Source organism: Sparassis crispa, assembly GCF_003851025.1.
Source record: "Sparassis crispa DNA, contig_000011F, whole genome shotgun sequence".
NCBI classification, from domain to species: Eukaryota; Fungi; Basidiomycota; class Agaricomycetes; order Polyporales; family Sparassidaceae; genus Sparassis; species Sparassis crispa.
The window spans coordinates 822,498-842,736 of NW_020939757.1; the positions used below are offsets into that span (position 1 = coordinate 822,498).

Here is a 20,239-nt window from a genome sequence, read left to right on the forward strand (position 1 = left end):
AAAGGACCCCCGAGGCGCCCCGACCCACAGTCTTCTCTCCCCACTTGTAGCACCCCTATAAGTGAAGAGTTCTCCCTCTGCTTGTAGCTTACCCTACAAAGTGATAAACTAAAAGAATAGGAGTTTGTTTCACTCCTCCCAGTAATATTGTTACTCGTAATCAAAAGGATCCCGACGAAGTCAGTTCAGCGCATGCAGTGAGTTGTTACGAACACAACTACTGCACTCTCGTATCGTTTCTGTTGGGTAGTCTAGCACACGGTTACTAGATACTCAACCCATTCTCAAAAAGTTCTCGGACAACATGTAGGAAAATTATCGGCCAGGCACATCGTATTAGGACACACGCACTCGGTAAAGCCCTGCACACAGTTGTAGGCACTCAGATAGGAACACAGAAGACTCGGTAAGCCCTGCACACGGTTGTAGGCACACTGTTAAGAAGACAAGGAAGAATCGGTAAACCCTGCACACGGTTGTAGGCACACTGTTAAGAAGACAATGAAGACTCGGTAAGCCCTGCACACAGTTGTAGGCACATGGACAAGAGAACACAGAAGACTCAGCATCGTATACAGTGATGTCAGTTATAAGGGATAATCTTTAGTGCTTATAAGTTACAATTAAGGCTGAAATTCGGGTTTAATAAGCAGGCCATGTACAAGGATAATTTACTAAAGGATTATCCCCTCAGTAGATTATCCTTTTGAAGTAGTCTAAGCTAATCTGAAGATAATCCAAAGGGATAATCCAGAGGATAATGCTAAAGATCATCCAAAGGATTATCCAAAGCCAAAATTGATTTAAGAACTTGCACCCAGCCAGGATTAAACTCTCAACCTCAGGAGAAAGTCACATGACTAAGAAACTTCAGACACTTTAACCACTACTCCATATGACCTTAACAGTTTGCACTCATGCATAATATATATAGTAAATTTTGCTGAAAGGACTTAGACAAATTCTGCTCATCACAAAAGTAGTGACTGAGTTAGATATAAGAAAAAGGATGCTTCTAGTCACTTTAGGGTACCCTTCAGACCTAGCTCTTAGCTTCAACATAACTTGTAGTGTATTGTAGCTAAGGGCTTCTCAGATGACTGACTGACCATTGTACTAACACATGTCCCAGGGCATTATATGTGATTATCCAGAATATAGATAGGACATAGGCTGGTCCATCTTATAGTACTGGTGTATTTATTAGTTGTTCTATAATGTCAGGGGTACAGAAGATGTCCCACTATTCACTTCAGAGTATCAATGTTCTAGCTTACTAGGATATCCCCCACAAGATTCATCTCATATGCTCAGCTTACATCCTATCTATACTCTGAGCAATCTTTTAATGCTTTGAGATATTTATTGGTACTATAATCATACTGGCACTTAAGAGGCACTTAGCAATGACATACTATAGAAGATTTTGTTGCTAAGAGCTAGAGATAAAAAGTACTCTAAAGTGAATAGTGGGACATCTTATATACCCCTGACATTATAGAACAACTAGTAAATACACTAGTACTATAAGATGGACCAGCCTATGTCCTATCTATATTCTGGATAATCACATATAATGCCCTGGGACATGTGTTAGTACAATGGTCAGTCAGTCATCTGAGAAGCCCTTAGCTACAATACACTACAAGTTATGTTGAAGCTAAGAGCTAGGTCTGAAGGGTACCCTAAAGTGACTAGAAGCATCCTTTTTCTTATATCTAACTCAGTCACTACTTTTGTGATGAGCAGAATTTGTCTAAGTCCTTTCAGCAAAATTTACTATATATATTATGCATGAGTGCAAACTGTTAAGGTCATATGGAGTAGTGGTTAAAGTGTCTGAAGTTTCTTAGTCATGTGACTTTCTCCTGAGGTTGAGAGTTTAATCCTGGCTGGGTGCAAGTTCTTAAATCAATTTTGGCTTTGGATAATCCTTTGGATGATCTTTAGCATTATCCTCTGGATTATCCCTTTGGATTATCTTCAGATTAGCTTAGACTACTTCAAAAGGATAATCTACTGAGGGGATAATCCTTTAGTAAATTATCCTTGTACATGGCCTGCTTATTAAACCCGAATTTCAGCCTTAATTGTAACTTATAAGCACTAAAGATTATCCCTTATAACTGACAATGATGTCGTATAAGAAGACAGAATGCAAGCCCTTGCACACAGTTGCTAGGCATCCCCCTCTACATTCCCCCATCTGTATTGTACAGACTACCATCCCGACTTCAGACAACAAATCACACGTATAGCTCAGATGTCCCTAACCCATTATCATAAATTTGATATCACTGAACAACTGTGATAGCCCAGCGTACTTTCCCATTTGCCATGCCCGGTGAACCACAGCGAAGTACCACTCACTTGACCGGGAGTCAAAAACTCCTCCAGCCAAGGCTCGTGCATACCCCGAGTCGACATCTGGAGCCCACCGCGAGGGGTTAGGACCCTTGTTTCCCGAAGCTATATTAATTACACCTCTGAAGCCTGTTAACACGGCAGTCTATCCCACACTACAGCTCTACCCAATCAACACTTCGAAGCCCAATATGGTGACCGGCGTCACTGGATTACCGGTTCTGAGAACGAAGGGTTCTCCGAAGAAGTTTAAAGGAAGTTATGCAGAAGTTGCGAGGTTCCTGCAGCACTATGAACGGCTGTGCGCTCAGCTTAACATCGTGACTGCAGAGGACCAACCATGCAGGCTGAGTCCTGTCCGGATGGAATGGATCGTGCGAGCATACGTTATGGGCTCGTGGTCTCGTTTTTCTTCGGAAGTGATGCACACCTGCCTGGTAGTTTCTTCCCCGCCCCGATTGTAGGAGAGTTGTTTCCCAGCCCGAGCATAGGCCCGCATTTCTCAGATGACTTAGCCGGAGCAGTAGAAATGGTATGCGAAGGACCAGAGATGTGATTGCGTGCCGCCAAGAGGCGCCGATTGATGGATATCATAACTCGACCTGTGCCGATGACTGTGCTTGGGCCCATTCCGTGGATCGATGTTCAAGGAAATAATGCCGCAGTTTCTGTAAGGGATGCCTTACCTGTGGAGATATGTCTTGTCGTGACACAACCAGTTGAATACTCGACACACGTGCGTGACTTCGATTCTGATCGTATTGCATCTTCGCAGACTCAGCACCCCCAAAATGCTGAGTCAGAAGGGAATACATCGAACGATGTTTCGGTCGGCACTGAGCTCGAACCGCCTGCCAATACACGTTTCATGTTAATCACCCCACCGCCGACGCCTGTATCTGTTACACCTGAAAGCTCAAATGCATCATCTTCCGAGGATCCGCATAGCCCAACTACTGTTCCTGCTGTTCCTGCGCGCAGTCCCACACTCACCGCTGCGCCAATTGTTCCCGCTGTTACTCCTGCTGTGAGCCTGACTATTGCTGTGCTGAACTCGACGCAACTGGCTGCAGTCGCTGACCGACACACCGCACTACTGTTACCATGCAATGTTAAGAAGAATGTTTCTACATTGCCCCCATCCACCGTTAGTTCACCGCCGTATTCCCCGACTGGACATGCTGCGCTCGACCTTGCCATTAAAGAATTGCTGGTGATGCCCGATCATGTGCTTAACCAACCCGCCTGCCGACTTTCTCGATCGCCAGATACAACCGCACCTGTTCCGCTGCTGCCCATTTTACCAGTGAAAGATCTCCTTTATCCCCCTTCCCCTTCCTCCGATATCATATCTCTCACCACTACGATCGAACATCAGGAAACGATGAAGGACGCGGAAATGACTGACTCAGACACCTTGGAGTCAATTTCGAAAGCTGAATGGATCGCTGCTGTCACGCCAGAGAATAAGTCGTACATCCTTGCTCCCTACCTTGGTGTGCACCGCAACATGATTCAACTCAAGAATGAACTGTACATGCACGCTAAGCTGTACGCTCCACCATTTTCGTTTGATCAAACCAACGACTTTCACCACACATTCATAGTCGCCTTTCATGCCGTTATGTCCCGCGCAAATATTGACAGTCTTGAAGATAGTAAAGAGATGAAGGACCCCTTCGCTATGCGCATTGCCGCCATGGTTCGCCAGCGTCACGACTACTCCGCGCACTAGTACTCTCACATTGGAAATCTGTTTCTTTGGCCCGAGGAATGTCTTGCGCTTGCCGAAGCTCAAGCACTCTTCAAGCTCTACCCTACAACAGACGCTCAACACCAGGACCTTAATGATACGTGTGTTATTCTCGACATCATCGACTTCATGCTCGGATATGACATCGAACGCAGATACGTGCACGATATTCACTGCCGTCATCGCCAAGGACTCTTTGAAAAGCCTGGTGAGCTGCCTCCTCCAGTGCCATCCCTGGCTGCTGGAAGTTGCACTTGAACATGAATGTGTGCAGTATGCTTTCGACGCATGGATCGAGATGTACAACGCTTACTTGCTATGTCCCATGCAGAAACTTTCCCTCGATGCAGCAGAGTGCAGGGATTCAAGAATGGACTGCTGCTTTTTCTCTTCTCTGTCTTGCCACTGCACCTGTAGTATTCTCGAGCTCAGACTCGACCGACTGAATGTTCATGTATTTGTGACTGGTACGTTGTTCAAAGACTTTGCTGTGATTGATGTTCCCTGTATGTTACCTAATAAGGACTTTGTTTTGGAGAGCATGAACGAGTCGCCGCTCGCTCGTGTGTCGCAACATGTACAGCATGGACTATTTCTGATATTTTGGACTATGTGTTATTACTTGGACTTATGTATGTGGACGCTGTGCATGGACTTGTACTGTGTTTTGCGCTTGGACATTATCTCTGTATGCTGACACCTGGAGATTGTGGAATCGAGTTATGCTTTTCATGGAATCTTACAGGTGTGATGAGGAAAAATCGAAATGAACAGATAAAAATAGCAGAAAAGGACAAAGAGAAAAACATGCAGAAAAGAATACAGAAAAATATAGAAGACACTGTGCCCTCACCAGTGTACTATCTACATATGGCAGAAAAAGAAAAAGAAGAAGAAGAAGAAGAAGAAAACTCAGTACCAGAGCCACTGTACTATTCCATGAAGCCCGAAGATGATGAAGATTACGTGTTCGCAGGAATAGGGAACAAAGTATATGGAGCTTACAAATGCGTGGACCGAAAAGTCAAGCCAGTCCCCGGAGTATTTCCAAAAGATGCTCATGTGCATTGTGCCTTTCCCGAAGACCCACTTGCATCCCTCCCGCCGCTTACACCGCACCCGCCAGACTTTATACCTGGAACGCGACTCACACAGGAATGAATGGAGGAGATAAAGATAAACCCAGATGGATTTTTACACCCGGAAAAAGAAAAGTTATTCAAGCATATCCTACGACTCAACAAAGCAGCTTTGGCTTTTGAAGACACAGATTGAGGAACATTTAGGGAGGATTATTTCTCTCCCTACATCATTCCAATAGTGCCGCATGAACCTTGGGAATTTTTGAATATTCCTATCCCCCCTGGAATCAAATAGAAAGTTATCCAGCTTCTTAAGGAAAAGATGGCTGCTGGAGTATATGAAGCCAGCCAGTCCTCGTATCGCTCACAATGGTTTTGCGTGATGAAGAAAAATGGAAAACTACGGATCGTCCATGACCTACAGTCGCTAAACAAAGTCACCATCCGAGACACAGGACTCCCGCCCTCACTGGATGACTTCGTGGAACCATTTGCAGGAAGAAAAGTTTACACTGTTGGAGATCTTCATTGAGGATTTGACGCACGCAAAGTGGACACGAGCAGCCGAGACCTGATATCATTCCATACTCCTTTGGGACTGCTACAAATCACATCACTTTCCACCGGCTTCACAAACTCGCCTGCCGAATTTCAAAATTGCATGACCTTCATATTGCAAGATGAAATCCCGACCAAAGCAGATATCTTTATCGATGACCTGCCGATCAAAGGAACCGACACCGAGTACCCTGACGCAGATGGGGAACCAGAAGTATTATTGGAGAATCCTGGAATCAGAGTTTCATATGGGAACATACATTGGATGTGCACCGGATTTTGCATCAAATAGGACACGCTGGAGCTACGTTCTCAGGAAAGAAGTTCCAATTGGCCCGCCAACGAGTCCTTATTGTTGGACAAACATGCACCCCGGAAGGACGCCTGCCCGATAACCAGAAAATAGAGAAAATCCTTAAATGGCCAGTTTTGAAGACAGTACGTGATGTGCGTGCATTTCTAGGACTATGTGGAACCGTACACATTTGGATTCATCAGTACTCGTTAATCACCCGACCACTCACGGAGTTGACTCATCAAACTGTCGACTTTGAATGGACCGACCGGCGACAAGATGCATTCGATGAGCTAAAAACCGCTATCACTTCTGCACCGGCACTTCGCCCAGTTAACTACCAAGTGGACAATCCTGTGGTACTATCTGTGGACTCAAGCAAGTATGCTGTTGGATTTATATTGGGACAATATGACGATGAAGGCTGAAAATGTCCAGCATGCTATGGATCGATCCCCATAAATGAACGGGAGTCAAGATATTCACAACCGAAATTGGAGCTCTATGGACTGTACCGAGCACTGCGTGCCTATTGGTTATATTTGATTGGAGTACGGAACTTGCAAGTGGAAGTGGACGCAAAACACATCAAGGGAATGTTGAATGAGCTGGACTTGCAACCCAATGCAACTATCAATCGATGGATACAAGGAGTCCTATTGTTTCACTTTACGCTCATCCATGTGCCCGCCGATAAACACAAAGGACCCGATGCTCTATCACGATGAGAATTGGCATCTGACGAAGAAGCAAGTGAACATGATGATTCCTGGTTGGACAATGATGAGATTGTTGTTCCGTCGCAAGCCGGAAAGGAGGAGTACGAGCGGAATCAAGTCCGCATGGGGTCTGAGATGCAATGAAGGAGAAGAGTCTATTCCAGAGGTATGAGGTGGGTGGCCTGAAGGTGTAGCTAGGAAAATCTCTGTAGTTGCAATAATCGCTGGAAACGCGTCGGGGTAAAATTGCACTGCTCTAAGGAGAACGCTGAAATGCAGAAAATGCAAGACTGCCCAGAAAATGCACAAACACAAGACTGCCCAAAGATGCACTAACTGGATGGGATGGGAATGTGAATGAGGCTTTTGCCAGTGTACCTTCCGGGATGGTCAGTTCTACCCTGACCTCCTCCCCTGCCCTCATACTTAAACCGGTCCTGACCTTTTCCTGCCCTCCCAATACTGCTCGCATCTGCTTAACAATCACTCCGCTGAATCACTGCCCATCACACCATAGCTCGCAATCCCGTCCCCTCATGCTCCTACTCAATCTGAGAGGTCCTCCGTCACTGGGCCCACCTGAGCGCCTGATAAACACCCGCCCGCCTCGGAGGCATATCTCCCATCCTGAACTAAATCTCCCATCCATGGATGCCAGTGTCATCCTTCACAAATACACCCTCACCGAAGCCCTTCTTCACATTGAGATCTTTACCGAGCCCTTCAACCCGATCCTGTGGAAAGCATGGGCAGTCTGAATGCATGTTCTGCTGGTGAGGCTCCCTGTGAGCATATGTTCCTTCACTGTCCGGTCCTCACACGTCCCTCAGGTCTTCATGGTCCAAGCCCAGTCCGAAGCGGCCAGCGTGGGGATCATCCTACCCCTTCTGCACGATATTCCTGTCCTTGCCCAAGTGGAAATACATCTTGCGACGGCTCGCACTGTGGAAGCCGGCCGTCGGATGGTCCCTCAGATTGCTGACCACCTTCCTGCTGTCATTTCTCGTGGTTTGACTGCCTGCATTCTGTACAATGACCCCGCTGTCCGCGAGGACTTTAGTTTGGGTCACCCACCGGATGGTCTCCCAGACATTGGTGCGCAGTCGTCCTGTCCCCATTTCCCTGGGATCGTGTTCCTTAGTTTTGCTATATTGCCATCAGGAACCTTGCACCTTCGGGTTGAGACATTGTGCAATATGGCCTGCAAACTGTACGATGTCATGCGCGGGATCACCGGTAGATGCGAGTTGGCGGATGGTACTTTGAGGCTGTTGCGGATCGTAGTTGAGGAGTTAGAAATAGCATTCGGGCTCGTAGTGTTCCCTCCTCCGATAACCAGCTTCCAATTGCTGTCGGACTAGGGTCTGTTGTGTAGCACCCTGTGGTATCTCCGAAATGTGAGACCTCTTCGTGGATAGGATTCCCACCTCAGCGCGCTATGCCTCCCTTCAACGATATTGCCTTATACATGGAAATCAGAGCCCGAGGTCAAAGCTATGGATCAGCGCTGGTTGGATACACAAAAGGAACCCACAGAAATGCAGTCAAGGCATACACTGTTACTCGAAGTGATCAAGACGAGGCCCTCAGTGATTACAAGCATTTTTTGCAGACCCTTGAAATACCAACTTTCCCTAACACTCAAGAGAAATGATGATTTATCCAGAAGGCTTCACAGTTCCTTATGCGCAATGGAAAACTATATCGGAAGAATGGACGAAAGCCCCTGTTATGAGTCATCCTCTCCATGAAATCCCAACAATCTATTTTGTTTCAGGCACACGAAGGACTTGGACATCGAGGAGAATATGCTGTCATGCAAACCCTGAAGGAGTGTTTCTACTGGCCAGGAATGTGGAACAATGCACAGCAGCATGTCCAATCATGTCACCAATGTCAAATCCGAAGCGTACACAAAGTGGAAGTGCCCATCCTGATATCAGCCCCATCGACAACATTCACCAAGGTTTATGTGGACATTATGTTTATGCTGACCGTCAAAGGGCATCGCTATATCATTGCAGCACGAGACGATCTTTCTCGAGCAGCCAAAGGACGAGCGCTACGCAAAGCCAATGCTAAAGCTGTGGCACAATTCATTTGGGAAGAAGTATTTTGCCAATACGGAGCAGTTGGACAAGTAACAACCGACAATGGGAACGAAGTCAAAGGAGCATTCTCGGAATTAATGCGCCACTATGGAATTCCTCAAGTGCAGATATCAGCCTTCAATTCAAAGGCAAATGGAGTAGTCGAACGTGGACACTTCACTATATGCGAATCAATTATCAAGGCTTGTAATGGACAAGTCAACCGCTAGCCCGACCTCGTACATCATGCATTCTTCACCGACCGCATCACTGTCAGCCGCCCAACTGATTTCTCCCCGTATTATTTGCTGTATGGAGTCCACCCCGTGCTTCCTTTCGACCTTACTGAAGCAACATTCATGATGGAAGGATATCATTCAGGAATGACAACCAGCGACCTGCTTGCAATGCACATTCGCCAACTACAGAAGAGACCTGAAGACTTAGCCCATGCTGCGGACACACTACGTCATCATTGCCTCCAATCCAAAGAAGCATTCGAGACACATTTCAAGTGCCGCCTTACCAAGGACATATACACGAAGGGAGAGTTGGTTCTCGTACGCAACAACACAGTCGAAAAGGAGATGGATCGCAAACACAAAGACCGATATTTGGGCCCCTACGAGGTGGTATGCTGGACGATGAATGGAGCATATGTTCTAAAAGATCTCAATGGAATGCCTTGGAAACAAAGCATTGCTGCATTTCGCCTGCTGCCATACGTGCATCGTGATGACCCACGCCTTATCGAATTAGCCGAAGAAATAGAAAATTATGAAAATGATGGAAGCAGCAGTTCAGATGACCACTCTGACCATTCAAGCATCAGTGTATAAGATTCTGATGCTTCATCAAGAATCTGAATGGTCCGAGGAGGGCAACTGGGGTCAGTTGCATTTTTTTGTGCCGCCCAGATGTCACGCACCAAAAGTGTTTGGCTTGTGAACACGTAACCACCAGTGAAGCGCTTGACGAAGAAGTCACGTGACTAAGACGGAACCCGAGAACATTTGGCCGAGCATGTCACCTGATGCTCACATTATGCTATTGGACAGGAAAAACTCGGAAAGTGCTTTCTCCCTACTTCTCCCTGCTCACTTTATGCTATTGGACACGGAGATCCCAAGAGTTTTGTCTTCCCTGTTTCTCCCTGCTCACTTTATGCTATTGGACACGAAGGTCCTAAGACATTTTTCCTTCCTACTTTCCCCTTTAATCATGTGATGCTCTTATTTTGCTATTGGCCAATCTGCCATGTAACACTACTATGTAACGGTCACAACGGGTGACACCCAAGGGGTATAAAAGGACCCCCGAGGCGCCCCGACCCACAGTCTTCTCTCCCCACTTGTAGCACCCCTATAAGTGAAGAGTTCTCCCTCTGCTTGTAGCTTACCCTACAAAGTGATAAACTAAAAGAATAGGAGTTTGTTCCACTCCTCCCAGTAATATTGTTACTCGTAATCAAAAGGATCCCGACGAAGTCAGTTCAGTGCAGGCAGTGAGTTGTTACAAACACAACTACTGCACTCTCGTATCATTTCTGTTGGGTAGTCTAGCACACGGTTGCTAGATACTCAACCCATTCTCAGAAAGTTCTCAGACAACACGTAGGAAAATTATCGGCCAGGCACATCGTATTAGGACACACGCACTCGGTAAAGCCCTGCACATGGTTGTAGGCACTCGGATAGGAACACAGAAGACTCGGTAAGCCCTGCACACGGTTGTAGGCACACTGTTAAGAAGACAACAAAGAATCGGTAAGCTCTGCACACGGCTGTAGGCACACTGTTAAGAAGACAACGAAGACTCAGTAAGCCCTGCACACGGTTGTAGGCACACGGACAAGAGAACACAGAAGACTCAGCATCGTATAAGAAGACAGAATGCAAGCCCTTGCACATGGTTGCTAGGCATCCCCCTCTACATTCCCCCATCTGTATTATACAGATTACCATCCCGACTTCAGACAACAAATCACACGTATAGCTCAGGCGTCCCTAACCCATTATTATAAATTTGATATCACCGAACAACTGTGATAGCCCAGCGTACTTTCCCGTTTGCCATGCCCGATGAACCACAGCAAAGTACCACTCACTTGACCGAGAGTCAAAAGCTCCTCCGGCCAAGGCCCGTGCGTACCCCGAGTCGACAGCGTGGAGTCACTGTGTTTTTGCCCTTATGTCTGGGTGCAAGATACCCCTGTGGATACGTGGTATAACTAGGACCTGGGCTACGCCGCATAGTTCTGCATATTAACCTCCAAGCTGGGTTACCAAGCTTCAAGTGTATCTTTCACTGTGCGATACCCTGTAGTGAACAAGGTGATACGTTGGCTATGCCGCGCAGCACGTAGTCACTAGCAGTCTAAAAGCTACAGCATACACTTTCTAGGCTACAAGAAATATCAAACTTCAGCTATATTGGCGATGCTCCATGGCTACCATCAACAACACCCATCTATTCCATTATATACTAATAGTAGATACTCCTGATGTGCTCACATCCCCTACTGCATACCTAATCACACCTGCAACAGAATAGACTTTGCATGTCGATCTTCCGATGGAGTTTGCAATGCAGTCTGTTTCTCACATACCTGTCACGAGAGGTGTCAATGGAGCATCCCAACTTTGGACAAACACAAGAATTGTAGAGCACATCTCATGTTCAGCCATGACCCGAGAGACCAAGAGCATGCAGAGACTATGTCATGGAGATAGAAGGCAACGCAGCACTCCTCGCTCGGCGACGGCATGCCAGAAATCTGTTTAGACAGCGGTCAACGGGCCAGCGAATCTGTGCATCAGGAAAACCCAACTTTTACTTAAAGGTGTTCTTATGTGACTTAAATGCACTTATGGGCCTTAAATAAGGTAAAAAAGGACAAAAAGTCCATAAGTCATATTTCCTTGGAGACTTAAAAGCCAACTTTTGGGAACTTATGGGCCTTAAATAAGGCAAAAAAGGACAAAAAGTCGGAATAAGTTCCATAAGTAAAAGCTGGGTTTTCCTGATGTGGATGGAAGGGCGCGGAACCAGCACGTAGTGTACGCCAGGTGAACTTGACCTTGGGCACGATGATGCGCTTGGGCCGATGGAGGCCTGAACTTAGCACTAGTTATATGTATGTCAAGCTTGAAATCGCTACGTGGAATAGCCAATGTAGCTGGTGCAAGGTACACCAGAAAGCCTGTATAGAAAGGAGCACAGTGATGTAGTATAGCTCACGTAGCAGATGGTCATAGATAAGTGAGATCGTGCACCAAATGCGATGCATATGCTACATCAGCAAAAGTGCACAATTGTTACAATAGATTCCGACGATTGTAATACTTGCCTGTACATAGTAAGAGATTAGAACGGCATTGCAAGCCCTCGGAATATTTGGATTGTATTACAACCTCCGTAATCCTTCCCAATGTATTGCAACGCTCAGTAATATAGACAATTCATCGCAATGGCATCGCAATGTGCTGCAATGCTATGTAAGGTAGATATAGGAGTACAAAGTGCTTGTAATGTTGAGCAAATTTTTGTCAAATCACAGGAGCAACTACGAAGGGAGACCCAAAAACAGTCAATCAACTGGTTGGCACGCGCACGGCGTAAAGTTCAGAGAGCGATCTACTGAACGTTTTGGACACACCACGCCCTCCGAGATTAGTATTACTTCCTTTGCGGGCCACCTTCAAATCTCTACGTTCGCTGCGAGTTTTGCATTCCGTCACTGTATAGATGTGCCGGGAATACATTGATAGGATCTTGAGGCATCTGGTGCTCCACATCAAATTTCTCAATGCCGGTAATCTACCTACCTAGCTAATTACCTACAGCTACCATACTCTAGTGGTGAAAATCCAAAGCCCTAAGCCCGTAGCGACCTGTAGCGACTCTTCCCGATTTGAAAGTAAGAGCGATGACGTAGTAGCTTGTTTCTCCTTGCATACCTTAACCCTGGTGTATATAATGGACGGCGAGCCCCCTCTGGCGTCAAATACTCCCTTGTTCCTTCTCTTTGTATCCTCCTGCTTTACTGATGACTTCAAGATATCAAGAACTCCGTAGAATTGGTTCCCGCCAACGCTGCTCCCCTCCCGCCTACGACCGACTTTTCCTGTCCTTCTGCTGCTCTCCAAAAGACCCTTCTCCAGGAGACTTCCTATTAGCTTTGCTTCCGAAGTGATGCACTCTTGCTCTTCTGCTCCTCGCATGCCTATCCGAGTATGGTAGGTGCTAAGTATCTCCGATGTACAGCCTCCCTTAACTGCCTTGACTTTATGCTTTGTGTCCATACAGGGTGCATATACCGAGTTTAGGCACCATCGATACACAGCGAGGAGGCGTGTGATCCCCAGAAACTGTGGGGGATATCATGAGTACGTATCATTGTCTGCATGATAATGTAGCTGATGGATTCCTTTATTATAGACAGGCCCTTTGTGTGGATACCGGAGATACAAAGCCCGTTCCTCGTGGCGGTGAGTTCTTATTACTTGTGATGTTCCGAAATGACATCATAGCTATTGCTCGGGGAAGGTGATGTTACGCAACCTCGTGCATTCATTCATCCCGAAGCGTCGTCTACAGCAATGCACACCCACCTTGTTGCCCAGTTGAGCCTGCATGCATCGTGCTCGTCCTCTTTGCCCTCTCCTCCACAGTGGCATCAAGCCGCATGTTTAGGTGCTCGATCGTGTTGGCGTTGCACGCGCGGTGATACTCTAGATATGTGAGCCTGTGAGTGCCTCCGCGAATTTCCAGAGCGTGTGCCATGGCTGAACTCTCGGATGCATCGGAGTGTGATGGCGAGTTTTGGCACCACAGAGTTTTTCCAGAACTTTGTCGGTCTATTCAATGAACTGGGGAATGCACGCACATAGCCGGATTCTGCTGTTCAGTGGTGGAATGAGTACGTGTTCATGCCTGCGCCACCATACTGAATTATTGTGTTATAGTCAAATCCCATGAACCGAGGCCGATGAGAATGATCACGCAAACTGCCAACCGAGAATGGTCGCAATGGTCTGGCAAGAGAACTCGGTGCCACATACTACTGTTGACCTCTGTTTCAACATCACTATAGACAGTAAGTACCTCGATGTATGCATCATGTCCTGTGACATCTTACAGCCTTCTGTGCAGACTGCCAACCTCATATTTCTCCCCTCTCACTGTCTCTCTGGTTGTGGTTCACTGTCACTCGCTAAAGGTGCCTTCTCACCGCCTCTCACTCACTCATATCTTTCCTGTGTTCTCTCGGACTTCATGCTCACTTTCCCGTGGTTGTCTTGCTCTCCTTGTCCCAGCTTGTGATGTTTAGCTCTCGTGCTCTCTTCGGCTTTTGTGCTGTGCTCCTGCTCTGTTCGGTGTCATGTTGTTATCTCCATGGGCTCATGTGGGCTTCATGGGCTCTGTATTGATAATCACACCTGTTGTATGTAATATTGTACTATGATTACTGCATTTCTCGCCCTGCCTGCAAGGAGCAAGTCTGTTTATACAGCCGTTGTAAGTCCTCCATTGGTACCGCTTACAAGAGTATCACAATGCCTTATAAAGCTCGGAATACATTATAATAAGTCCCAAGAATTCCGTGCATTTGGAATAGATTATGTTGATTGCGAATGGATTACCGAATAATTTAAGACATTGAGAAAAGTTCGGAACCACCATAGAGAAGTTACTATCCATTACAACTCTGCTCAATAATTTTGATCATTGTAATGGGTTTTGTAGATTATAATGCTATATAACCAATGGTAACAAAAGTGCACTTTTGCTGATGTATGTGGGCTAGCACACATCTTTCACATCAAGATTTATGACATAGCAGTGGGAGTCACAGCTATGTTCGCTATCTGCCCTACTCCGCCTATCTTCACATTGCGATTTCGGCTACCCATCAAACTATGTATTCTATCTGATGTAGCCTATTCGTAGCAGACCCCCTACTAGAATGGCGAAAACACAGTGAGTATGTGCCACCTGCAGGCGCTGATCTTGCCCATTTTGGGACATACTTTGTGATCTGTCACGTGTGACTGGCGCTAGTACTTCTTTCCCTAATAACCATGGACGACTCAACCGCTGAAGTCGAAATCATCACCGTCATTGCTCAGCTTGCTCGGCCTCGCGCAAAAGAAGAAGAAGGGTCGGAAGGAGATGCGAGAGTTAGAGAACTAGAATGGGAGTGGGTACAATGTCTCAAGATTCAGAAGGCATGTATTCTCGAGTTCTCTCCTAAGCCTTACAAATGGATCCGGTTCATCACCGGAGTTGTTCTGGGAGCTGAAGGTATACTTTGCGCTGCGGACAATGCTGATGCTCTCGAAATCGACTACGACAGGCCTCTAATTGACGGCAACTTCTCTGTATATTTTCATGTCACTCCAGCAGAGCTCTCACGGATGTTTCCGCTGGACCCCTATATTGCTGAGCCCTACTGCGCCACGGGAAGTACGACTGAAGCATGCTGCGATGGCTTCAGAGATGAAGTTGAGGGCCGTGATGTACGATGCGTTGCGTCGGATTCTCTCGCCAGGAGCTGCGATGCCACACATCTCATTGGTCAGAGTAAGGGGGACATTGTATGGTACTCCATGGTTTTCCACGTTCTCCATGCTGACCAGCTTGCCTTTAGGGTATCAAAGTACTTACCAATGCTCGTAGCCGTGACGAGGACAAAAATGATTGTATCGATGATATTGACGACATTCGTAACGGCCTCTTCGTGACAAACTTTCTCCATCGGGCACTCGCGAGCAGAGGTGTGGCCTTCCTTGTGGTAGGGATGATTCATGAATATAGGAAGATTGCTTGACTGAGTCCTCTTCCGGACAGACACCGAACTTCGCGATGTCTACCAACGACGTCGATCCCACCTTACAACCAGATGAGCAGCGATGGACCATTCATAGCTTCGAAGCCGTCTTCAATCCTGATTTGCGTCATAATCGCGTCCACAACCTTCTCGTCCCTCACGGCCAGGCTCTCCACCTTCCTGTCGATCGAACTTCTTGGCCTCCGGGCATCCTCTTTGATGCTGTCTATGCCGCAGCGGTTATGAAATATTTCAGTCATGAAGATTTCTCTGCCTATCTGAGCCAGCATTGGCAAGGTCGTTTCTACCTGGATGGCGATATGGCACAGATTGAGCATGAAAGAGAGCAGAATGCTATGAAGAAAGCACAACAGAAGCGGGAGAGGGCGGAGAGACGGGAGAAGGGAGACATTGAAGGCGGTGGAAAGATGGACATCTATGATATGCTTCTACTCCTTCCACAAATCGTACGACGACCGCCGACCGCCGAACAAAGGGAGAGACATCTCGCGGAACAGAGAGAATCAGAGTTGGCGAAGCGTAAGGAGTTGGAGCATAAAGTGACTTCTTGGTTGCACACCAAGCCATGATGTGTACGTTCACCTTACTTTTCACGATTCATATTGACCTATACCACTATGTGAATCGTTGCTGTCAAGGTTCCTCATGTTTTGTTGGTGCGGTTTTACTTGTTTTCCCGAACATTCTACCAGTACGTCGATTAAATACTTAAAACTTTTGTATCTTTATGTTTAACTATCTTCCGCGACGTTCAGTCTTCGACGATCCCTTAGGGGGAGCCGGGGCTGAGGCTGTCTCTCACAAAGACCGCTAGCGGTCCACCTGATGGGTATCGGAGTATGACTGGGCCGACTCACTGAGGTAGAGGCCGTCGATTCCGGATGTGAGTGTATGCATGAGCACACCTGAGAACGAGGTCAGACCAGGACAGAGCGATCACCAGCACATCTGAGGTAACAGCGACAGCAGGTTCCCCGACTTGAAGGTGCCAGGCCCAGCATATATTACCACACGCAGACCTCCCCGTAAACATCACACTAGTTTCCTTTCGGCATTTCTCTTTTCTCATTTTCAGCGGTAATATAACCACGCAAGACGGTCACACTGACGTTAACAAAGCCGTGATTACCGCTCCGAAAAGGCGCGGGGCGGGGTGCGTACTAATCAATATACACAGGATACAACAACGCTCGTGAACCAGAATCACAGAACGTATGTAGTCATGACTTCACGTCGGGCGAGGCTAGATGCCTTCGGACTGTGCGATGATATACCTGCGCGCGGCACGTCACACGAACGATCAACACGACGGACAGGATAGATAAATAGGCAGAAGCGACCGACCACGCGTGCAGCACCCCAGGGATCCAGCCGAGGATCCACAGCAGGATGTTGATCCAGAAGTCTGCGCGTCCCACGTCACATCATACTGCGCGCACGGAGAGTCGCAGGGTTACTACGCACCGGCTGTGATACCGCGCTCTGCGCCACGCAAACGTCACTTCGCCCAGAATCAGTAATATTTCTGCGGCCACGCACTGAAGAACACGGCTAAGGGCGGGATGAACCTATGTATCATAGCGCACAGTCAGAGACTCCGGGGTAAGGTGAGGGATGTTGGGGTGGCACGCACACCGCAACGAAGTACAGGACCAAGTCCTGCGTCTTGCTGACGCGCGTCTACTCAGCGGTATCGATAGGCGCGGATTTTCGTGAATCGCAGCCGGGTTCGTCAAAATCGATCGTCCAAGTGCCAAGTGACGCGATAGGAGTAAAGGTCAGTGCAGTTAGCGGCGGGGTCGGACAAGAATGTACTGTAGCGGACGCACGGGCTGGGTGGAGTATGCAGGCCTAGTGCTCATGATGTTCGTTAAAATTGAATAGTTAGTGCAGATTGGAGAGTTGTCAGTTGGCGAATTGCGCGCAAGTCACAGAGACCCGGCGGGTGCTGACATACGTGCACGTGATGGCACCGCCCACTCCATTTCGGGACAGCATACTGAACGCCCGGCATTAATCTCTGGATGTGCTGTCCTGCGCAAGTCCTGCATTCCAGTCCTGGCCGTCAAGACCGAACACGAGAAGGTCGAAGCGGAGTCTAGTGTCACACAGGGTGAAGAGCACATTGTGTTTGGCTCTGCGAGAAGTGAAAGAGAGACGACGGTCGGTAAGTTGAACATTTTATGAAAGACTTTAAGTTGAGGAGTTAAGAATAGGCGGTTAGATAAGCAGATGGTTTCGGCCTTCGAAGCCTTCGTGTCTAGGTCTCCTCAAATACGCTCTCGTAGTATGTATGCTTACGTATGTCGCAGCACACGGTTGTGCTTCGAAGAACGGTAAGTACGTTGACACACTGACCCAGTACCCGTTGAACACCGATATGAAGAGTCATGTTGCTGTTTGTTTGCGCCCCGAAATGGGACTCAGTGCAGTTCTACAAGTTAATATCTGTACAAAGTACTGGCCCGTGACCCTTTGGACACAGTCTCGGCCACCCACAGCCATTGCATCACAAGTTAGTATCACGAGGGTTCTGTTCTACACCACCATTTCACACAACCACCATAATTATTCTCAGACTGTCGGGAGGTAGACCCACATACCCTTGAGGTACTGACATGTTATAGGTGAGTCACCGACGTTGGTGTATTTTCGTTAGCTGAAACCACATTTGCGGACTATTTGCGAGCAGGAACTATGTCAGAAGAAATGGAGAACTGACCGCTGAATTCTCTGATCATGCACAGTCGAAGGTCATCTGGTAACGCCGCTGGTGCTTCTTCCTGAACTACGACCTCGACAGAGTATACGTATCTTCCCAGGTCAGACTAAAACCTCCGAGGATTACCCAACCACCGTTGACGAACAGGGGTCACGAGGACTTTTAACAGGCTACGCCGGCATTCTGCTGACACTGAACTAGTTACACAGGGACCCCCTCAAAACTCAGTCCAGAGTGACATTCTTTCATATTTCTCTCTTTACCGATGTCTACCACTCGCATCGCAGTTGTCACAGGTGCCTCCCGAGGAATCGGAGAGGCCGTCGCCTTGCGTCTTGCAGACGATGGATTTGACGTTGCCGTGAACGACATTCCTGCAATGGCAGAATCGCTCAAGGCAGTTGTCGAGAAGATACGGCAGAAGGGCAGACGCTCTCTCGCCGTGACTGGGGACGTATCGAATGAGAACGACGTGAAGACCGTGGTTGACAAGGTCGTAGAGACACTTGGCGGACTGGACGTTGTATGCATTCGGGATCTAAGCGACGCGCCGCATATTCTGAATACCTCGTTGACTGTCAGATGGTCGCAAACGCAGGCATCGCCCTGGTGAAGCCTGTCGTCGAGAGTGCGTACTGTCTGTTTCGAGAACTGTGATACTGATCGGCGGCCGCAGCTTCTATCGAAGAGTATGACCGCGTTATGTCCGTCAACGTCAAGGGTGTCTTCCTGTGCTTCAAGTATGCCGCTCTCCAGATGATCAAGCAGGGACGAGGTGGAAGAATCATAGGTAAGTCATTCTTGCCACTGTCCGACTAGCGCATTTTCCTGGTATTGATCGATCGTTTCCAGGCGCTTGTTCCATGGCTGGTAAGACGGGTGGGTCTGCAGAGCACCCGCCAACAAAGACACTCGCATTCATGAGTACTTTGCATGAACAGGAATGACCAATCTTTCTGTATACAACGCGTCGAAATTCGCAGTGCGGGGACTTACTCAAACTTGCGGTGCGCCTTGACCTTCTTGTTCTCACTGAAAAGCACAGCTAAGCTCGTATTCTTGATTGAAACTGTCTTGTAGCGCTCGAATGGGCGAAGCACGGCATAACTGTCAACAGCTATGCCCCGGGGATGATTCGCACGACGCTCCGTGCGTTCGAATATCGATGCTACAGTTATAGAACTTGACAAGTCTCTCTGGACAGTGATCGAGTCCGATGAGCTTACGAGTGAGAAAATGTCAACCACGGTAGGTAGTCCGCTCTTGTTGCTAGTGAAACGCGATTCACCACAGCTGTATAGCTTGGTCTCGCGAAGGATACTCCATTTGGAGAGCCCTCTGTCATCGGAGAACTGGTCTCCTACCTCGTAAAGCCAGAGTCTCAGTTCGTCAGCGGTGAGTGGGGTAATTTGGCGGAGGTGGTTATCGGGATCGGCTGATCGAAATATGGGATAATTAGGCCAATGCATAAACATCAACGGAGGCGTTTTCTTTGACTGAGGTCACGTCCGGAGAGCTATCAGCGAAGCTCCATTGTAATTGTTCAAGTACGTCAACTTTTGTACGGCTGCAGATCGAGTGTACGAATCAGACTTATCTTGGTGGTTCTGTTCTGGCGTGTTCGTGCTTTGTGCATAAGGAGAGATCGCTGCTGCATGGATGACTTTTGTACTCTGCACGACAATCATGCATGAGATCCTCCCCCACGATGAGCTCGCTGAGAAGCGTCGATTTGTACGACGAACCGCCCGACTGTGCGACGTAGTCATTGACCCGAGTATCAAGGTCCTAACGGAACCATCT

General features: G+C 47.7%; 5 protein-coding genes across 5 annotated transcripts; 4 read left to right on the forward strand and 1 right to left on the reverse strand.

Moving 5' to 3' along the window:
- Positions 1 to 2,974: 2,974 nt before the first annotated feature.
- On the forward strand, positions 2,975 to 4,099 carry SCP_1102810 (hypothetical protein; the record flags this gene model as incomplete). Its single annotated transcript, XM_027762716.1, has 1 exon — positions 2,975 to 4,099. One exon carries the CDS (start codon positions 2,975 to 2,977, stop codon positions 4,097 to 4,099), a length of 1,125 nt encoding a protein of 374 aa, XP_027618517.1.
- A 3,508-nt stretch (positions 4,100 to 7,607) lies between these two features.
- On the forward strand, positions 7,608 to 8,132 carry SCP_1102820 (hypothetical protein; the record flags this gene model as incomplete). Its single annotated transcript, XM_027762717.1, has 2 exons — positions 7,608 to 7,866; positions 7,933 to 8,132. 2 exons carry the CDS (start codon positions 7,608 to 7,610, stop codon positions 8,130 to 8,132), a joined length of 459 nt encoding a protein of 152 aa, XP_027618518.1.
- Positions 8,133 to 14,944: 6,812 nt separating this feature from the next.
- On the forward strand, positions 14,945 to 16,487 carry SCP_1102830 (hypothetical protein; the record flags this gene model as incomplete). Its single annotated transcript, XM_027762718.1, has 7 exons — positions 14,945 to 15,135; positions 15,220 to 15,460; positions 15,514 to 15,657; positions 15,714 to 16,233; positions 16,278 to 16,286; positions 16,353 to 16,405; positions 16,470 to 16,487. 7 exons carry the CDS (start codon positions 14,945 to 14,947, stop codon positions 16,485 to 16,487), a joined length of 1,176 nt encoding a protein of 391 aa, XP_027618519.1.
- Positions 16,488 to 16,957: 470 nt separating this feature from the next.
- SCP_1102840 (Plasma membrane proteolipid 3) lies at positions 16,958 to 17,576 on the reverse strand (the record flags this gene model as incomplete). The annotated part of the gene is made up of 6 exons (XM_027762719.1): positions 16,958 to 16,988; positions 17,059 to 17,119; positions 17,179 to 17,196; positions 17,254 to 17,282; positions 17,348 to 17,394; positions 17,544 to 17,576. 6 exons carry the CDS (start codon positions 17,574 to 17,576, stop codon positions 16,958 to 16,960), a joined length of 219 nt encoding a protein of 72 aa, XP_027618520.1.
- A 1,125-nt stretch (positions 17,577 to 18,701) lies between these two features.
- On the forward strand, positions 18,702 to 19,936 carry SCP_1102850 (Versicolorin reductase; the record flags this gene model as incomplete). Its single annotated transcript, XM_027762720.1, has 9 exons — positions 18,702 to 18,959; positions 19,019 to 19,064; positions 19,113 to 19,226; positions 19,289 to 19,315; positions 19,378 to 19,443; positions 19,517 to 19,585; positions 19,641 to 19,684; positions 19,738 to 19,831; positions 19,896 to 19,936. 9 exons carry the CDS (start codon positions 18,702 to 18,704, stop codon positions 19,934 to 19,936), a joined length of 759 nt encoding a protein of 252 aa, XP_027618521.1.
- Between the last annotated feature and the right edge of the window lie 303 nt (positions 19,937 to 20,239).